A 20,777-nucleotide genomic window follows, 5' to 3' on the forward strand; every position below is an offset into this window, starting at 1 on the left:
GTTACGAGTTTCAGAATACTTTCAAACTGAAAGAGTTTGAGAAAGGGAAGTACTTTGAAGAACAGGTGCCTCTTTTACCACTGAGCAAATCCACCTTCTGGTGGTCAAGATGATTCATAGATTCAAGGGCTGGAAGGGACCTCGAGAGGTCATCAAGTCCAGTCCCCTGCCCTCATGGCAGGACCAAATACTGTCTAGACCATCCCTGATAGACATTTATCTAACTTACTCTTAAATATCTCCAGAGATGGAGATTCCACAACCTCCCTAGGCAGTTTATTCCAGTGTTTAACCACCCTGACAGTTAGGAACTTTTTCCTAATGTCCAACCTAAGCCTCCCTTGCTGCAGTTTAAGCCCATTGCTTCTTGTTCTATCCTTAGAGGCTAAGATGAGCAAGTTTTCTCCCTCCTCCTTATGAAACCCTTTTAGATACCTGAAAACTGCTATCATGTCCCCTTTCAGTCTTCTCTTTTCCAAACTAAACAAACCCAATTCTTTCAGCCTTCCTTCATAGGTCATGTTCTCTAGACCTTTAATCATTCTTGTTGCTCTTCTCTGGACCCTCTCCAATTTCTCCACATCTTTCTTGAAATGCGGTGCCCAGAACTGGACACAATACTCCAGTTGAGGCCTAACCAGTGCAGAGTACAGCGGAAGAATGACTTCTGGTGTCTTGCTCACAACACACCTGTTAATGCATCCCAGAATCATGTTTGCTTTTTTTGCAACAGCATCACATTGTTGACTCATATTTAGCTTGTGGTCCACTATAACCCCTAGATCCCTTTCTGCCATATTCCTTCCTAGACAGTCACTTCCCATTCTGTATGTGTGAAACTGATTGTTCCTTCCTAAGTGGAGCACTTTGCATTTGTCTTTATTAAACTTCATCCGGTTTACCTCAGACCATTTCTCCAATTTGTCCAGATCATTTTGAATTATGACCCTGTCCTCCAAAGCAGCTGTAATCCCTCCCAGTTTGGCATCATCTGCAAACTTAATAAGCATACATTCTACGCCAATATCTAAGTCGTTGATGAAGATATTTAACAGACCCTGTCCCAAAACAGACCCCTGCGGAACCCCATTTGTTGTACCTTTCCAGCAGGACTGGGAACCATTAATAACTAATCTGAGTACAGTTATCCAGCCAGTTATGCACCCACCTTATAGTAGCCCCATCTAAGTTGTATTTGCCTAGTTTATTGATAAGAATATCATGCAAGACTGTATCAAATGCCTTACTAAAGTCTAGGTATAGCACATTCACTGCTTCTCCCTTATCCACAAGACTCGTTATCCTACCAAAGGATGCGCAGTCCTATTGAACAGCACTGTTCCTGGATGTAAAAATAGCAACAGTAACTATAGACACATCCTTTCCTTTTAGGATGAAGGGACGCAGTCGCCTAACCAAGTTGGATTTGGACTTAGACAAGGATCACTGTATAATTACCTTCAGAATGCCTCTTTCTGCCACATCAGTCATGCTCAGCAGGAACATTTCAGCTGACACATGAGGTATGAATTCGTGGTGTTGAGAGACAGGGCATTCCTAGTGAAGGGTCTCACTACACTACTACTAATCCGGGCTGAGTGTGAGACTCACCATGTAGAGAGTATAATGCAAGAGCTAACACGGGCATTTCCTAAATCATCACTGCTTTATCATAGTCACCCTGACAATCAAGTGCCAGGATCTGACCACTATAAAAAGAAGGTGGAGAGGGGAGCTCTTCCTTATAGAAGCACTCAGGAGTACAATGATGAATGCTTGCATTACAGACTCATTTTACGGAGATGCAGAGCTCTTCTGCTGAATCTCTGATGTCAGATGCTTACTCCCTGCATAGAGATGCAGAGGTATTTATGTTGAGTCACTCTAAGGCAGTGGTTCCCAAACTGGGGTTCGTGAAATGTTACAGGGGGTTCTCGGGAAAAAATTCCCTAATGGCAGACAGAGCTGTCCCTAGGGACCCTGGGCAGCATGGGTCAGCAGCCCAGAGCTCCTGGACTTCCAAGAGCTAAGCAGATCAAAGCAAACATCTCTATCACACTGAGGAGATTTAAACTTCAAGACTCCTTATAAGAAATGGAAAGGGAGGTCGATATTTTTTGTTGTTTTTAAAATTAAATAGGCAGCTAGTATTGTTTTTAAAATTATTATGAAGATCAAGTTTAAGCTTTGTTGTAATGTGCATTGTTTGCCTGGACTGCTCAAGACCTGAATGCTTGTGTAGGAGGAACTCTGAGTTGGCTTCTTAAATACCTTCCTGCTGTTTCACATCTGATACTCCTTGATGAAACCTAGGAGCCTTGTCTTATAACAGGCTTATTCAAAGTGACACAAGCTACAAAAGTGAGAGCTTGGAAGTGTGTTGCCACTTTCATAATGTAATAAAAATACTGTCACAATAAATGATAATTAATAATAAATAGTGTGTAATAAGCATGTCATGAAAACAAATTTTATGTTTCCAAGATCACTGCTTTTATCATTTATACTCAGGTCAAGGAGAATATCCCTGGAAATATTAATTTTTAGGAGGGGGTTCGCAAGACTTGACATTTTAGTGAAAGGGGTTCACAGGTTGTTAAAGTTTGGGAACCACTGCTCTAAGGTTAGGTTGGGGTGTACAATTAACTCCAGTCTAGTAGTATATGAGATGGTGAGTGATTCTCTGAAACAGACGTAATTACGGGCATTGCAAAGAGAATCCTGCAGGGCAAAAACTGTAGGTGCATCCAAGCCAGGGCCGGCTCCGAGCACCAGACGAGAAAGCACATGCCTGGGGCGGCACATTGTAAGGGACGGCATTCCGGCCAATCTTGGAGCGGCACATTCCGGCCGCCCTGCTGTGGTTTTTTTTTTTTTTTTTGCTTTGGCAGCCCAGTCCGCAGCTCCGGAGCCCCCAGCCGGCTCCCCGCACTCCGCCAGTCCCAGCCCAGCCCTGCAGGGGCACGGACCCTGGCCCGGGGGGGCAGGAACTAGTGATCCCCGCCGCTCACCGTGCCGCCGGGCTCCCCGGGACGTGCCACTCCCCGCCTCCTGCACCGGCCTCCGCCTCCCGCGCCGCTCTGAGCCCGGCCCAGCCGAGCTGCCTTTAAAGGAGCGGCTGAGCCAGAACCTCCTGCAGCCCCCGGGGGCTCCGCCTGCCTGGCCAGGAGAGGCACCCCAAGGCCAGAGGGGGGAGCCCCTCTCGCCTGGCTGTGAGGCGCCGCCCTTCACCCCCCTGCGGCCGCCGTTTTTTTTGCTTTGGCAGTCCGGCCCGCCCTTTTTTTTTTTTTTTTTTTTTTTTTGCTTGGGGCGGCAAAAAAGCTAGAGCTGGCCCTAATCCAAGCTTTGGAATAAAGCTGTGGCTGAAGCTTATGATCTGTTATATAAATTCCATATTATAATGGAGATGCAAAATATCATGGCACATCTATGCATTGAAAAAACGGTTTGGGAAACCTCCACCATTACATAAGACATACACCTTTAAATGTGGAAGATTTCGTATCTGCATGGTTTCCCTGCCAGGCACTGTAAGCATCTATTTTACATTAGGCAGAGATTTAGCTTGTGCATCGGACTTTGTGGAAAGCATTAGCGCATGGCACCTTACTGAAATAGTGATATTACAACAGGTCAGTTCCATTAGAATGGATGGGAGGGAAAAAGAAAGAAAGCACAGAAAACTCTCCATAAATTAAAACCACATTGAAAGTATTTTTCAAAGTTTTATTATCATATATTTTGTACTCGTTTAAAAACATTTAAAAAAGTAAAATATTCAGTTTAGTGCACACAATAATATTTCATTTTTTTCCGTTAAACCTCAGCAGATCACCACCAAGTAAAAATGAACAGACTGCCCCTTCTCCCTTCCCCCACCACAAGCCTCTGCAAGCGGTCAGATTTTTTGGCTAATTATATAGGAGAGAGCAGGTTATTCCTGTGGATTCCATAGTCATGGAAGCTACAAGCATGTCTCTTTCAAGAGATCCTGCTATAATTGCATCCTGAAAAATAAAATACGGAAAAAATATAATGAAACCTTTCACTGTCATTAAAGATTAAATATGACTTTGATAATTAACTGCCTCAAATATGCGTGAATAATGACAGAGAGAAACCAGTCACTGAAGTGGGTGTGAAGTTGAAGTCAGGGTAAAATCACAGTGAGGCTCAACAAGATAACATTATAAAAGGAAGCGTCCCTGGAGTTTTTTCAAGGTCAGATGGTCAAGGCCAGATGAAAGTACATATTCCACCAACATCCTGTAATAAGAGAAAACAGAATTCAAGTTACCTTATGCAGCAAAACAAAAATAAAAACGTCATACAGTTACAGGATTGAGTCCATTGGAAAACAGTGTTTCCCTTTTCCTCTGACATGTTTTATTTTGTAATTTATAAGGATTTCATTTTTCTATCTTATTATAAATTTGACTCACAAAATGTTCTAATTACCTGCAGACAAATTAATAGCTCTTTGAACAATATATTAATGTCGCAGTCTGGGATGTGCTCTCATATCAATAGTAAAATAAGGCTCACAAGAGAGTATACCGGGATCGTGGTTATGTACATTATATATCAGATATTGTAGGGATTGTGAAAAAATTAGTGTTACAATTAACTCAGCTCATCTAGCTACATAAGGTTTTTTTAAAAAAACCAAAAAAACAACAACTAAAGTATTGTGCTCTGAAAAGTGACGGTAAAATGGAACTTTCTTCCATAGACATACTGCCTGTGTTCATTTCCCGCCATAGATGCCTACTTCACCAACTAGAGTAAGGTTTTACTGCAATTTACTCCTCTTACCCAATGCAGAGCCCATACAGCAGAGGGAGCCCATTTTATAGTGGCTCATGCATCAGCGATCATCAATATAGAGCACTGAAATATTTTTATAAAATCACTCTTCAGAATATATCCATGTTAAAAAAACACCATTCCAAAATTAACTATTTAAATTAATGAAAAAAAAATAGAGAAGAACCATTAGGGGTTTTTGGCCCATAGGGGACACAGAGCAATGAAAGGGAACATTTAAAAACAAAGTAATCCCACAGAATTTAAAACAAAAACAGGGTGTTTTTTTTAAGTCTCTCCATACACATTCTAGCACTTGGAATAGGGCTCAGAATATCATCTCTTCAAAGCCAGAGCTATGAAAGACATCAATACTGGGGCATCAGATACCTCAGACCTCATATTTTAAGATTCCAGGAGTCCTAGTTCTGCAAAACTCAATTCTCTTCCTTGGGGATTGTGAATTAGCAGGGAAGAAAATCTAAAGAAAATCCTTTCCTTTCTAAAATACAATAGTTTATTTCTATGTTGCATCCTTCAAACAGTATCACAGAGAGAGGTATAATAGAGACTAACACTTTACAGATTTAAGGATTTGCAGAACTGAGTGTGGCAATTTGTACAGGCAGGAGGAAAAAGCAATAGACTGAGATGAAAAGAAGATAAACTTAGACGCAATAAAGAAGAAAATGCCACTTTAAAACAAAGGGCCTGATTCCCACATCACCTCCACCAGTTTTAGGACAATGAACTCCATTGACTTCTGTGGTGTCCCTTTTAATTTACACTGGTGTATGTGGGAGGAGGATTAGGGCCATAACATTTTAGAAACTTTATCCATAAATGGAAGACTAGGTAGCATACATATAGATGCACAACTTGCATTTCATTTATGATACTCCACCACCCCATGTTTTCAAAAACCTACCCTGGCCAATGTCCATGACTATAACAGGAGACAGGTTTTCTGAAGTGAGAACTGGTCTGTATTGGTCAATGGTGTAGTTGCACTGATGTAGCTATACTGATGCTAGTGTAGATGTGACGCTCCAGTTTAAACTCTTAGTGGTGCAGCTTACCTTGGGTTGAAATATTATACATAACACAATGATGCAAATTCTGCAGTTGGTTACAGCCAGCTGGTCTCATACACTTCAGTGGAGTTGTATAGATCAGATTTGGCCCTCAGTTACACATGTACAACTCTACTATGTGAATGAGACCACATGGCTATAGCTGAATTCAGAATTGTATGTGTCTTTGTATTTTATATATATAAATGAAATCATAGCTATATTATGTAACGGTGTAGACTAAAGTTAATCATTTACATGCTTAGCCCAAATCACCTCTTGTTGTGACATTTAATTACAAGTTCTAATAATTTAGTTTTCAGTTTAAAAAATGATTAACTTTGACATCTGCATAACATTTAAAGACAACTAATATAGTTTATTATTCTTACCTTTTTTTTGGTTGTATTATTCTTTTACTCAAAATACCTTGAGTGCTAGACAAGAAAGAAAGGTACCTGTGTTAATACAGTATAAATACATATGCACAGAAATATGTACTAAAGGAAGTATTATTAAATATATAATTAGGGAGAAAATTTCAAAGGCACATATGGGATTGGATAATAAAATTATGGTAAAAAAATTAAGCAAATATTTACTCTTTTTAATATGAATAGCAGGATGTATTTACCCTTGAGGCAAAATATTTTCTGCATGGGTTCACTGAAACAAGTCAACATAGGTATTGTTCTGAATGTTTTTTGAGATATCTGGAACACTCACCATTATAGTGCTGCACTTCAAAAGTGTTTTTTCTGGATGTGATGCTGACAGTCCTGGGGCCAGCTCATGCAAAGTCCCCAAGGCCTTAACTGAACACTGACAAATGCATAGCTGGAAACCAGTCTGGCTCACCTGTGTTGTTGGTATTGTTAAAATAGGTATTGGAGTTATAAAAATGTGTTCAGTGCTTAGACTTTATTAAATGCTTGTAGGATGCTTCATGTAATAATCTCACTTATAACATCTGTACTCCATGTTATAAAGTTATATTGAGTGTTTGCATTGTAAGCATCTATAACTGTAACTCAAAGAGGAAAGAAGCACGACCTAATATAAAATGCTGGCTTCCTACAGAAGGCATTAGATCCTGCCCACAAGAAGGTCCATTGCAATCAGATGAGCCATTGTGAAACAAAAGACAAAGACTTTGTTAATTGTATTCCTGTCCCCACCCCCACATGAAGAGGAGACCTGTGCATGAACTCATCCCATCATCTTGAACTCTGGGAGGAAGTAAATAAAAATTCTTGACGAGAAGATATTGGGTCTCTATGCTGCTTGGAGATTGGAGAGTGCAAGATTTCTAAGCATAAGCAAGGGATCCCCAGCATCTTAGTCTCGGCTGGCCCTAGTGGACACAAAGCTTGCATATTACAGCAGCTTCTATTACCTTTTGGAACCAAAAAACTATAACTCATTTGTGTGTGTGTGTGTGTGCGCATATGGTTACTTGCTTTTTCTTAGTTAATAAATCTTTCATTATTTTATTATAGGATTGGCTACAAGCACGGTCTTTAGTATAAGATCTAAAGTGCAACTGACCTGGGATAAGTGACCAGTCCTTTGGAATTGGGAGTAGCCAGAATATTGTTGTGATTTTTGGTGTAAGTGACCATCTATCAAAAAGACAAGCTTGCTTGAGTGGCAAGATAGATTGGAGTACCCAAGGGAACTATCTATGACACCATGTTAAGGCAGTTGTAGTGCCTGAGGAGTTCACACTTGATGCTTGGTTGTTGAAATCCAAGTACAGAACTCTCAACCAATTTTGGGTGTGTGCCCTGCTTAACCGTCTACCCTGAAGTTGGTAGTCATGCCCTTGAGCCACTCCAAACAGCGTGACACAGGAGCCCTAACTTTTCCCTTTGAAAATAACATTCTTCAAGAGAAATGTCTTTACCTCAGATCAGATAGCACATATTTGCATATGCTAATTGATCACTCTTCAGATAAATAATCATTAAACTCAGCTGCAACCACTCAGGATGCACTCAATGAGCCCCCTATCTGTACTGCTGTAAAAGTGGTTTTAAACATCCATTTCTTTCATAGTTCTACCTGAAGGGTTCAACATTAAACACACATCTTAATTAACTAAGTTGTGCCCCACCCAATGAATACCAGCCAGGCAAAACCATTAGCAGTAAACAATTTTTTTCAACACAGGAATTTCTATACTGGATCGGATCATAGTCCTGCCAGTCCAGTACCCAATCTCCCCGTGGTCGGAAAGCAAAATTGGTTTGGCTCCTCAATAAGGGTGAAACAATAGTGTTCACGAGTGTTACATGTGCAATAAAAATACCAGCCTTCCACATACGATTAGGCTGTTCACTATTGGACCACATTGATTTGTCATGTGAGACTGCATTCCTTAACCAGGACTATTTCTTTAGTATGCAACAATAAGCTTTATGGCATGTTGCATCTCTTGAAAAATTAGCAGGAGCAAACAGCACATGGTAGCTATTGAATAAGACTCCGAAAGAATCATTCCAATACATGCTACAAAATTACACTGACATTGTCAGTCTCATTCATTTAGACACAGCTGCTTTTCCAGTAGATTCTTGTTCTACATATTGGAGGAGTACAGAATGTGGTTTACTATCTCAGTGCACCTATGCGTTCAGTGTATGAGCTTTCTCTTCCCTATAATTATTCATACTTGAATTGTGCATCACCAAAAGGAGCAGAGTCAGCATCCAAAAAGCATTCCTCATTCTTATGCATGACACACAGTGTAATGGAGACATGAAATGAGAGAGTAATATCTCAGGTTGCTTTCTAGGTCCCAAGTTTACCGTAGCTCTGTAAGGTTTCAACATGGCAGCTTATATTTTGTTAAAGACTACATAAATTTCAGCAGTTTACCATGTGATATCTCTATGAATGGGATAAAGGAAAGGCCCACGGAGGGCCCTTGATTGTCACACAAAAATAAGAGCTCCATTAAGGGACTTGCAACGTATTAGTACTTGGCCTCTATAAATCCCTCAGTTCTTTAAGTATGGGTAAAAATTCAGCTGAACTGGATATAAAGACGTGCAAAATATTTGAAGCTGTTCTTTTCATAAAAACAGACGTAAACTGTATTTGAATTAAGCCAGGTACACCATTTAGATCCATTATTAGTGCCAAAATAGTTGAGACAATTTGTCCACAATTTAAACGTTGGGCTTTAATGCTTTGTGAAATTATAAACCATACTGAGCTGACAGCTGTTACTGTTTTCCAAAAAGAATGGTTTACAATGGTTGCCAATGTATTAACTGGAGCCTTCTTCAAGATCTTCCCTTTTAGCCTGTGATGAACACTACATCCCAAGGGAGCATCAGCTTGCAGAGAGCAGTGGGGTATTAATTTAGAATCATAGAATATCAAGTTTGCTCAGTGGTTTGAGCATTGGCCTGCTAAACCCAGGGTTGTGAGTTCAATCCTTGAGAGGGCCATTTAGGGATTTGGGGCAAAAATCTGTCTGGGGATTGGTCCTACTTTGAGCAGCGGGTTGGACTAGATGACCTCCTGAGGTCCCTTCCAACCCTGATATTCCATGATTAATTTGTTTTCCATTTTTAAAAATCCACATTTGTCTCCCACAACCAAAAAAGGAGGTAAAAGCACTCGGTAAACGAGCTGATACAAAGCTGCATTTTGCTGGAAAGATTTGTACTTTGTTCTTTAAAAGTGCATTGAGTATATGGTTAGCATAACATAGTGTTCAATTTAGATCATTTGAAGATAAGTGGATTATGGTGGATGAAATCCTTAGATGGGGTATCCTCCGAAAGATTTTTTTTTTTAAACACAACACTAAAATCCCTGTTACTTCATGGAACCTGATCTGTTCCAAAAGCAAAATATTTGCTCTCCAGAACTATGTTGAGAACTACATTGCTGGCAGGTAGCTGTATCCAGAGAAAGGAATAACTCCCAGATTCAGGAAATCATCCCATCTGTCCCTTCAATTTGATGGTAGAATATCATGGAACATTGGAGAGCTCCCTCCTTCTGAAGGAGTCACTGATGATTTTTTTCTCTATACTTAATTTAAACCAATTTTGAGTTCTAGAGATTTGCATAAACCACGATTTGACCCAATTTGTTTCATTGCTTTTTTGCCTCCCCACATCACATCAAACTCTGAAACAAATACACCTTTAAAATAAAGCTGTCACCCTTGAATACTGGAGTGCAGACTATGTACTCCATTCTCTTAAAAAATGGATAGCAGGATCCAAACCCTCCAATGAGGAATTTCCGATCTCAGACCCTGATCTTGAAAAGATTTTTGCATGTGCTTGACTTTATGCACATCAGAAGACAATCACTCTATGTAGTAATGCAAATTGGCTTTAATGGGACAACTCATATATGCTTAAATTTAAGCACATATTTAAGTCTTTGTAGGATCAGAGTCTAAAGTTTCAATCCTGCAAGTGGAGTCCTCTCCCAATCCTGGTTTGTGCTTGTAGTCTTCCGGGCTCCCCTCCCTACCGATTTTTTTTTTTAAGTTGCCACTTTAAATTCCTTCCCATGACGCATCATTGCATTTTTTACTCTTCCTTGTTTTATTTGCTCTTCCCTTCTTTTTTCTGTAATTTATAGTTGGGACCAGAAAGCCATTCTTTGTCATTTTTACCCAATAGAAGACACGCTATTGTAGCTTTGGGTTTTATTTACATGGTGGCCTCTAAAGTAGTAGGGTTATTGCTACCTCTCTGTATTGTGGCTCTGTTTAACTTGTTCTTATAAAAAGAAGCAAGGATAAACAATAGCACAGAATGCTGCATACAGCCATAATAGAATATTAAGTGAGCTATACATAGATTGAAACTACTTAAGTTTTGTAACAGAAGCATGTTTGGTGATGGCTCTGATGGCAAAGTTCTACTCCCATTGAAGTCATCGTTAAAATTCTCAGCAGTTGGGGAAGACAGATGTTCTTGCAGTTAGGACCCTGGACTAGAACTCCGAAGATCTGGGTTCAGGTCCTGGCTTGGCAAGAGGTTTCTGTAGCACCTTGAAAAACACATTTAGTCTGTGTCTCTGTTCCCTCATCTGCGAAGTGGGGATTGTAATACTTCCTCTCTCTGCCCTTTGTCAATCTTATCTACTGAGACCCTACCCAAAGAGCTAAACATCTGTCTCTTTCTGTGTGGCTGGTGGGCTCAACTGGCCTGGGGTTTCTTAGCACAACTGTGACATGGATAGTTTTAATGGAGATGGCCCTTATATTGCAAAGACTTCTATCCATGGTTAACCTTACACACATTCATAGTCCCCTTGATATCAATGGGATTGCTCACATGTATAAATGTTAAACGTGTATACAAGTCTTTGTGGGATTGGGTTATGTGCTGGAAACAGACACATCAGAAGACAATCACCATGGTTACTCAAAGTTGCTGTTTATCATTTAAGCTAGCATTGGTTTTCGCTACATTTGCCAGTTCACTTAACCCTGTGTCTTTTTCTGCAATGTTTAATCCCTTTGCAGGATTTCCTTTTCAGCAGATTATCCTTTTAGCAATTGCATTTGCCCTTAATGGGCAATTTCTGCTGTGGTTCATTTAAATATAAGGGACTAGTACACAATTTTTTGGATCACTCAATGATGCCATTATGCAGAACTGTAGTCACATTCATTTTTTATTAATGCGTGAATACAGTTTGGTATCTAGTATTGTATATTTAATGGATTACAGCAAAATTCCATGATTTTTTTCTTCAAAGAAGCCATGCAGAAGGTTTCATATTTTAAATTGGATACACTGTGTCTTTCTTGTCACAATTTTATGGAGAAAAATGAACAGCTGTATCTTTGATGTGCTATTTTTTCCCCTTCCAGAATGTATTAAAAATGTTTACAACATTTCCAAACATCTTTCATTTAGAGTCTTTCGAAAATCTCTTTAAAACTTCATTTATTTTTGTTCTAAACTTAGGGAAGCAGTGATAAAGTCTTGTATTCAAGGCAATCTAGTTCTGCAGTAAAGGCAGCTGTCATTTTTTATTTTGATAAGACTGCTTATATCAGGATTTTTTTTTCTCAAAAGCTATTGTAGAATTTATAAAAAGAACAGGAGTACTTGTGGCACCTTAGAGACTAACAAATTTATTTGAGCATAAGCTTTCGTGGACTACAGCCCACTTCTTCAGATGCATAGAATGGAACATATATTGAGGAGATATATATACACATACAGAGAGCATGAAAAGGTGGGAGTTGTCTTACTTATAGTAATCATCCTGGCAGACTGCCCATCAGACTAAGCAGAACACTAAAAGAATAATAATATCTGGGGAGTAGGTAGCTACATTAAAAACAAAAAACTTTATTGATTTCAATTGTGGAGTTTTGAAAGATGCTTTTGTTACTCACCCAGCTGTCACCACCAAAACGATCCATATTTTCAAAATGTCCAGATTGGTGAATGCCGCTTGGTTGACTTTTGTTTTGTAGTCGGTCCAGAAAAGCATTATTTACCCTTAAAAACAAGGGGAAAAATGAACATTAATAATAGCAGCTTGTTAAAGAGGTTGATAGACTTTGAAATTCAATATTATATGAATTCTGTGAATGACTTTTGGTGCTTAAAAGTCATCCGTGAACCCTTTTGCTTAGTTAAAACTAGGGCTGTCGATAATCGCGGTTAACTCACGTGATTAACAAAAAAATTAATCGCAATTAAAAAAACTATCATAATTAATTGCAGTTAAACAATAGAATACTAATTGAAATTTATTAAATATTTTGGGATGTTTTTCTACATTTTCAAATATATTGATTTCAGTTACAACACAGAATACAAAGTGTACAGTGCTCACTTTATATTATTTTTTATTACAAATACTTGCTCTGTAAAAATGATAAAAAGAAATTGTACTTTTCAATTCACTTCATACAAGTACTGTAGTGCAATCTCTTTATCATGAAAGTGAAACTTACAAATTTACTTTTTTGTTACATAACTGCACTAAAAAACAAAACAGTGTCAAACTTTAGAACCTACAAGTCCACTCAGTCCTATTTCTTGTTCAGCCAATCGCTAAGAGAAACATTTACGCGAGATAATGCTGCCCACTTCTTAATTACAATGTCACCTGAAAGTGAGTTCACATGGCACTGTTGTAGCTGGCATTGCAAGATATTTACGTGCCAGATGTGCTAAAGATTCATATGTCCCTTCGTGCTTCAACCACCATTCCAGAGGACATGCGTCCATGCTGATGACGCTTGTTAAAAAAAGAATGTGTTAACTAAATTTGTGACTGAATTCCTTGGGGGAGAATTGTGCATCTCCTGCTCTGTTTCACCTGCATTCTGCCATATATTTCATGTTATAGCAGTATCTGATGATGACCCAGCACATGTTGTTCGTTTTAAGAACACTTTCAGAGCAGATTTGACAAAATGCAAAAAGGTACCAATGTGAGATTTCTAAAGCTAGATACATCCCTCAAACCAAGATTTAAGAATCTGAAATGCCTTCCAAAATCTGAGAGGGACGAGGTGTGGAGCATGCTTTCAGAAGTCTTTAAAAAGCAACACTCTGATGCGGAAACTACAGATCCGAATCACCAAAAAAGTAAATCAACCTTCTGCTGGTGACATCTGACTCAGATGATGAAAATGAGCATGTGTCAGTCCGCACTGCTCTGGATTGTTATTGAGCTGAACCCATCATCAGCATGGACACATGCCCTCTGGAATGGTGGTTGAAGTACGAAGGGACATATGAATCTTTAGCGAATCTGTCACGTAAATATCTTGCGACGCCGGCTACAACAGTGCCATGAGAACACCTCTTCTCACTTTCAGGTGACATTGTGAACAAGAAGTGGGCAGCATTAGCTCCTGCAAATGTAAACAAACTTGTTTGTCTGAGCGATTGCCTGAAAAAGAAGTAGGACTGATTGGACTTGTAGGTTCTAAAGTTTTACATTGTTTTATTTTTTTATGCAGGTTTTTTTTTTTAAATACATAATTCTAGATTTGTAAGTTCAACTTTCATGATAAAGAGATTGTACTATTGTACTACAGTACCTGTATTAGGTGAATTGAAAAATACTATTTATTTTGTTTTTACAGTGCAAATATTTGTAATAAAAAATAAATATAAAGTGAGCACTGCACACTTTGTATTCTGTGTTGTAATTGAAATCAATTAAGAGAGAGATCCGGAATTTTAAACTGGGACTGTTTAGCATACAGAGAAGACAGGCTGCAGGGTGAAATAAGATGACTCTACTTACCCTCTCATAATAAAAGAACAAGGGAACATTTAATAGATTTGAAAGTCAACACTAAGAAAAGGAATATATATTAACAAAGTGCTCGCTTAGCCCGTGGAACTCATTACTCGCTACCACTTTTTTGAAGCCAAGAGACTAGTAGGATTAAATATTTATATGGCTAATAAGAACATTTATAGTCACAGTAGATTGAATACCTATTTTTACCCTTTTGCTTCAGGGCATAATGCAAGCACTATCTGATAGGAGTTAGGAACAGTTACTTGTTTATAGAGGAAAAGTGTTCATAATTATCCACTATGAAGTTTCTTGAACTTTCCTCTGAAGTAACTGGTACTGGCCACTATTATAGACAGGACACTGGATTAGATGGACCATGGATCTACTATGGTATGGGAATACTTATGTAAAAGCTTGTGCCAGGTTTGGACACAATTTGCTTGCACAGACATCCTGATAATTACACGTGCACATGGTCATTTACACACTTCACCAGTCATTTGCTAAGGTATTTGCCATGACTTAGAAGATAAGTTAGGCATAGTGACATGCACAGTTCTCTGAAATTCTGGGCCTTAGAGTATAATAATCAGATTCCCCTCCAAATGCATCCCGGGAGATCCATTCTGTCTTCAAACAAATAAGTAAGTAACAAAACCCACTTTTGCAAAAAAGTTACTGCACTATACATGAGTTGTGACAATGGGTCTCATTGGCTTGTCCAAGTGCAAGGTTGATACTAAAGATGTTACTTGGAGCATCCTCATTGCAATGATTCCCTAAAGCACAAAATTGCAGTTTCGTGAAGCCATCTAGACAGGAATTCAATGTAAGCCATTTCTTCTGTTTTTTTCCATAAATTATACCTCCTCTGTTCATTCTGATGCACTTTTGTTCTTTCTTGCTCTTCTTGCTCTCGTCTCAGTTCCAATAATTCACCCTGGGAACAATAAAAGTGAAACCCAAACGAATTTTTTTTAATTTACGTACTTATTCAGAAGACAAACCCAATTAATTACACAATATATTAACCTTAACTAGTGCACTATTTAATTTGCCAAACTTTTACTTAATTTTAGTTCCTCTGGGAAGTAAGTTTTATTTACAATACCCAATCGCATCCCAAGAAATGTACTCCATTTCCTCTTCAGTTTTCCACTGGACAGAAGGGCATGTGTCCTCTTGCAAAAGAAGCCAGGGGGTTCTGACAGCCAAACTCAGATCTAGGGGGATCTACCAGAGGCAGGCGTCATCCAGATGGAACGTCTTTACCTCCACCCTTTGTGGTGGTTCCAAAGACCACTGCTGCCTCCTGATGCAAGTCTGCAGTGATATGTGACACTATGCCATGAAGGAAGAAGCAAGCTTTGGAGGGCCTTGCAGCCCTACCTCAGCCCCACCCTCTCCCACTGTGTGGCTCTGCCTTCCTGCTAACCTACTGTGGAGGAGCTTCCAAATGGTTTATCAGCCATGGGAGGATGTCAAGGCTGCTTCCCCACTTTGAACTTTAGGGTACAACTGTGGGGGCCTGCATGAAAACTTCTAAGCTTAACTACCAGCGTAGATCTGGTCCGCTGCCACCATCCCAAAGCTAATTCCCTTCCCTGGGTAGCCTTGAGAGACATTCACCAATTCCCTGGTGAATACAGATCCAACCCCCTTGGATCTTAAAACAAGGAGAAATTAACCATCCCCCCTCCTTCCTTCCACCAACTCCTGGTGAATACAGTTCCAACCCCCTTGGATCTAAAAACAAGGAAAAATCAATCAGGTTCTTAAAAAGAAGGCTTTTAATTAAAGAAAAAGGTAAAAATCATCTCTGTAAAATCAGGATGGAAAATAACTTTACAGGGTAATCAAACTTAAAGAGCTCAGAGGACCCCCCTCTAGTCTTAGGTTCAAAGTACAGCAAACAAAGATAAACACTCTAGTAAAAGGTACATTTACAAGTTGAGAAAACAAAGATAAAAACTAACACGCCTTGCCTGGCTGTTTACTTACAAGTTTGAAATATGAGAGACTTGTTTAGAAAGATGTGGAGAACCTGGATTGATGTCTGGTCCCTCTCAGTCCCAAGAGCGAACAACCCCCAAAACAAAGAGCACAAACAAAAACCTTCCCCCCCCCCCCCAAGATTTGAAAGTATCTTGTCCCCTTATTGGTCCTTTGGGTCAGGTGTCAGCCAGGTTACCCGAGCTTCTTAACCCTTTACAGGTAAAAGGATTTTGGAGTCTCTGGCCAGGAGGGATTTTATAGTACTGTACACAGGAGAGCCGTTACCCTTCCCTTTATAGTTATGACAGAGGATGTCATAGAACATGCTCTCCTCCCTTCTGTCCCTCCCTTTGCCCTGATCCACAGGTTTTGCTTCTTTTCTGCTTTCAGAAGTGGAGGGGAGAACAGGACCCTTTACAACATAGCTCTAGGTTTTGAAACTACCTCTGTCCATTGTTACTGGGACAGAGTTTGAGGGAATTTTATTTATGTATGTTTCTTTATTCCTTAATTGCATACTATTATCTTTGGAGCCACACTTATGCTGTTTTCCATAGAAGTGGCCTTGCTGAGCCTTTCTGAAGTCAGGCTCTTGTTATGAAGAATTCCTGGCTTTAGAGAGTCCATAGCGACCGCTTTACACTATGTAAATATGCTCATTCAATTTATTCTTATCTTGCTGTATTGTCTGTGGAGCCTTGTTTATACCAAACTGAACAGTGTTCTAGAGCTAGATCCTGCTGCCCTTAAAAGTAATCCTAAATTATGCGAGGTACTGCCAGTGATATCAGAGAGGCTGTTCCCATGAGCATGGCTTACTCAGAAAAGGGTTGCAGAATTGGTTTTATAAAAATAATAATAATAATAATAATAATAATAAAAAAATGTAGCAGTTCAAGTGTTACTCAAACACATATAAGGAAATTCTGACCATGACAGCATTAAATTTATGCAGAACTGGTGATGCAGGATGGTTTGAGCTGTCTGAAGATGTTCTGGGAGCTCCAGATCCTTTCAGGACCTAGGCTGTCGTATATTTTGGTGCCCACGTAGCTAGAACAGAAAAGGGATGCAGCAGAGCCATAGTAAGATGATGTGTAGCCTCACTATCTTCCCTTCCAGCATCACACTGTGGTGCTGTACTGGGCCCCAAGGCTTCCTCACAGTTATCCTTACGTTTCCTTGTCACCTAAGTATCCCCTTTGGTGTTTATCAGCTCCTGGAATGCTGGACTGAGCCTCTGGAGACCTACCGTATGGATTAAAATAACAACCGTTGCAGAGCCTCCGGACACCACTTCCCAGCCTGCTTAGAGTTTGGAGTGGGGATGGAATAGTCTGGAAACTCCTGCAAATGCCAACTGGGAGCTTCTGACAGGGTGATTTATAGACCGTTTGCTGGGCCAATGAGAAGCCAGGACAGCTCAGTTGCTTCAATTGGAAGGGACAGACTGAGTCAGAGACAGAGACTAGTGTTAAGAATTTTCAATTTTGGAGCTTTTGAGTTGGAGCTGAGAGATAAAATAGCCTAGGGAGTCCGGGCTCAGCTCCCAGTCCCCACAAAGGGGGACATTGAACTGCTGCAGGATCTAACATGCACTAGGCAGTTCCAACATTGCTGAGGCCAGTGTCCAGGAAGGCAGAGAACCAACCCAGCTCCACCTACTAAGAGCCATCCGAGACCTCCACAGGACTCTAGACAGGGGGCCAGCAGAGGATCCTTCCCCAATCGGGGGTGAAAATACTGTAAGAGAACCCCTTTTGTTTTCTTTAAGTTAGCCAACATTTGTAGCACTGCTACACCCATCTCTGGACTCACACTCTTTCCACCTAGCTGAAAAGGTGCCAGGGAAGGAGCTGGCGGTGTGGTACAGTTGTGAATGGTTGTATGAACATTTTAGCATTTATTGGTTAACCGTATCGCTTTCCTTCTTTAGAGTGTCTGTTTCCTGTCCCCAATAAAATCCCCCTTTGTTATACTATTCTTTTGGGGTGTAGCATTTCATTTGTTGGAGTTTGTATTATTGTCGTTTGTTTCTTGTGCACTGGGTCATACTCCTTAAGAGTAGTTGAATTAGTTATTTTCCCAAGGGACAGCACCCTAGTGTCTTGAGCACATAAAAGAAGCACCTTGGGAGGAGGCACCAGGCATCGCAACAGAGAACCCAGGACCCAACCCATATGAGGAGTGGGGAGAAGCCACTACAACTGGTAAATATCAGCTGCAGTTGTTGGAAGGAAGCACACAATGCGTGGCCATCGTTGTGCTAACTTCCTTGCACTTTACACTTTTTAAGGTTATGATGATGTGGCCCTATGGTTTTGTTTATAAATCAGGGTAGCGAGCTGGGCCATGCATGTTTAATCGTTTAGCTCTGATTCATGCAACACCAAGTATCAGCCAGGTGTCCTGGTCAGCCTGATGACTGCTAATGCTAATCAAAGGAACATCAGTTCCATGTAACTTGTACTGAAGTGGCTGGGTCAGTACCTTTCCATGTTATGCAACATGCCATCTCTGCCAGCTGTTACTGATATGCTAGGGATCTCACACCATTAGAGGTACAGTCAACAGGAACTGAAGCTACCAACTTTTGCCACTGAAAGGGTTCTTGAAGGGAAAATGGACCTATCCTGCACATTTGCCATAGTAATGGAGCACCAATAAAGCTGGAATGTGAACTAAAGTGATGAATTTTATAGAAAGGTTCAGTAACTAAAAATGAACTACAGAATGAAATAAAAACCAATTTAAGAAGAACATTAATAAAAGCTTTGCAGTAAATAATATAATCAATCAATAACTGGATAATGTTTTGTGTATCACTGTTTGTCTATCCCTAAAAGAAAAGCAAGATTAAGAAATAAAAAAGCCAAGCTACATTTTCACTTTTTAAATAACTGTTCAACCTGAAAATTAAAATCCAGTATCTGATTTTGTAATGTTTGACTTTTAATGGCATTTATTAGATTTCTGCAATAGCTATACCTTCAGAAATATACTGCAAGTACATAATACTGTGTTTAAAGTGCCCTAAAAACATTTTAAATCTAGCAATACATATTAAAACCTATTTCCCCCAAAAAATTAACTGACAAAACATATAAATTTAATAGCTATATTGCACTAGAAGGTGCACACAAAAACAGAATTTACAATTACATTAATAAAATAGTAGCTTGAAGTGGAAGTGAGTTAACATAAATCTGAGGGACAATTATTAGAGCTTTTAAAATATGTACACTTTAGAGTAGGTTTACAAATACCTACTGGACAGATTAACGTACTAATAGCAGCTACTGAGGCAAGGAGTACTTTGGTACTATATATTAAAACAAAAATTTTGCACTCAGCCCATACTCCTTTAGAGAGAGATAGAAATCAGTAAAAAGCATAAAAATCAGCAATTTAGTTAGAGAGAGATTTACCTTAGACGTGACTGTGGCCCCAACTCTACAATGACCTCTACACCAGGATGCCCTGGGCCAAGCTCTATGAAGGGTTGGGGCCTATGCTTGTTTTAAATGACAAACTCTCTTTATGGTACAACATACAATGCCATAGTTATTTATAACATACATACCCATAGCATTTGAAATTTCATAAGGGTTTTATTTAGGAGAAAATATATGTTGGTAACTGGACAGAAGAGAAAGGGTGTATGCTATGATGGGAAACAAATAAGCTACATACTTTTATTTTATTAAATGGAGGCATATTTCTTGAAGGACCTGTGACGTTGTGCAGTCTACATGGTTTTATAAAAACATGACAATAAGTGAATATAATGTAACTGGGATAGTTTTATAAAAAATTTGATAATAAGTGACTATAATGCAAATGGGATATGCTTTGTGCAAAAGGTCTCTTGTAAGGTATCATTACAAAGCTCATAATCTACTGAGTGTGATCAACCTATTTGTAGAAATGTACCACTCTTGTATCTAAAACTAGAAATATAAAATGTAACTCTGAGGGCCTATTGTAATTATGTAAAGTGTGGGCCATTAATGATGGTTTGGAATCTTGATGACTCCCATTGTCTGCAGATGGCTGTTTACCTGTGAGTCTCCCTGTATATGTGTGTGCTGGCAAGTGAGTAATGAAGTCTTGCAGTGACATGTGATCATGTCACCTGAACTGGAATCCATCTTTAACCTGGTGCTTTTCCAGTGAGGGGGGGGTGGAAACCCAGAGGGACAAAGGGTTCCCGCCTTATGCAAAAGATATATAAAGGGGTGGAAGAGAACAGAGAGGGAGAGAAGCCATCATGAAGAATCCCCTAGCTATCACGTGAGCTGCAACAAGAGCTGTACCAGGGGAAAGAATTGTGCCCAGGCCTGGAAGGTGTCCAGTCTGAGAAAAACTTACTGAAGCATCTCTGAGGGTGAGATTATCTGTATTTAGTTTGATTAGACATAGATTTGCGCATTTTATTTTATTTTGCTTGGTGACTTACTTTGTTCTGTCTGTTACTACTTGGAACCACTTAAACCCTACTGTCTGTATTTAATAAAATCACTTTTTATTTAGTAATTTACTCAGAGTATGTATTAATACCTGGGGGAGCAAACAACTGTGCATATCTCTCTATCAGTGTTATAGAGGGCGAACAATTTATGAGTTTACTCTGCATAA

General features: G+C 39.5%; 1 protein-coding gene across 1 annotated transcript in view; it reads right to left on the reverse strand.

Annotated features, from left to right (window-relative positions):
• Nucleotides 1-3,720: 3,720 nt before the first annotated feature.
• EPSTI1 (epithelial stromal interaction 1) overlaps nt 3,721-20,777 on the reverse strand; it is an 87,015-nt gene continuing 69,958 nt past the window's right edge. The window contains exons 9-12 of the mRNA XM_065416618.1: nt 15,011-15,084; nt 12,271-12,376; nt 6,272-6,316; nt 3,721-4,266 (exon numbers count right to left, since the gene is read on the reverse strand). Coding sequence (XP_065272690.1) covers nt 6,296-6,316; nt 12,271-12,376; nt 15,011-15,084 — 201 coding nt within the window. The 3' untranslated portion in view covers nt 3,721-4,266; nt 6,272-6,295. The remainder of the gene's footprint in view (nt 4,267-6,271; nt 6,317-12,270; nt 12,377-15,010; nt 15,085-20,777) is intronic.

Source organism: Emys orbicularis, chromosome 1 (assembly GCF_028017835.1).
Source record: "Emys orbicularis isolate rEmyOrb1 chromosome 1, rEmyOrb1.hap1, whole genome shotgun sequence".
Taxonomy (NCBI): domain Eukaryota; kingdom Metazoa; phylum Chordata; order Testudines; family Emydidae; genus Emys; species Emys orbicularis.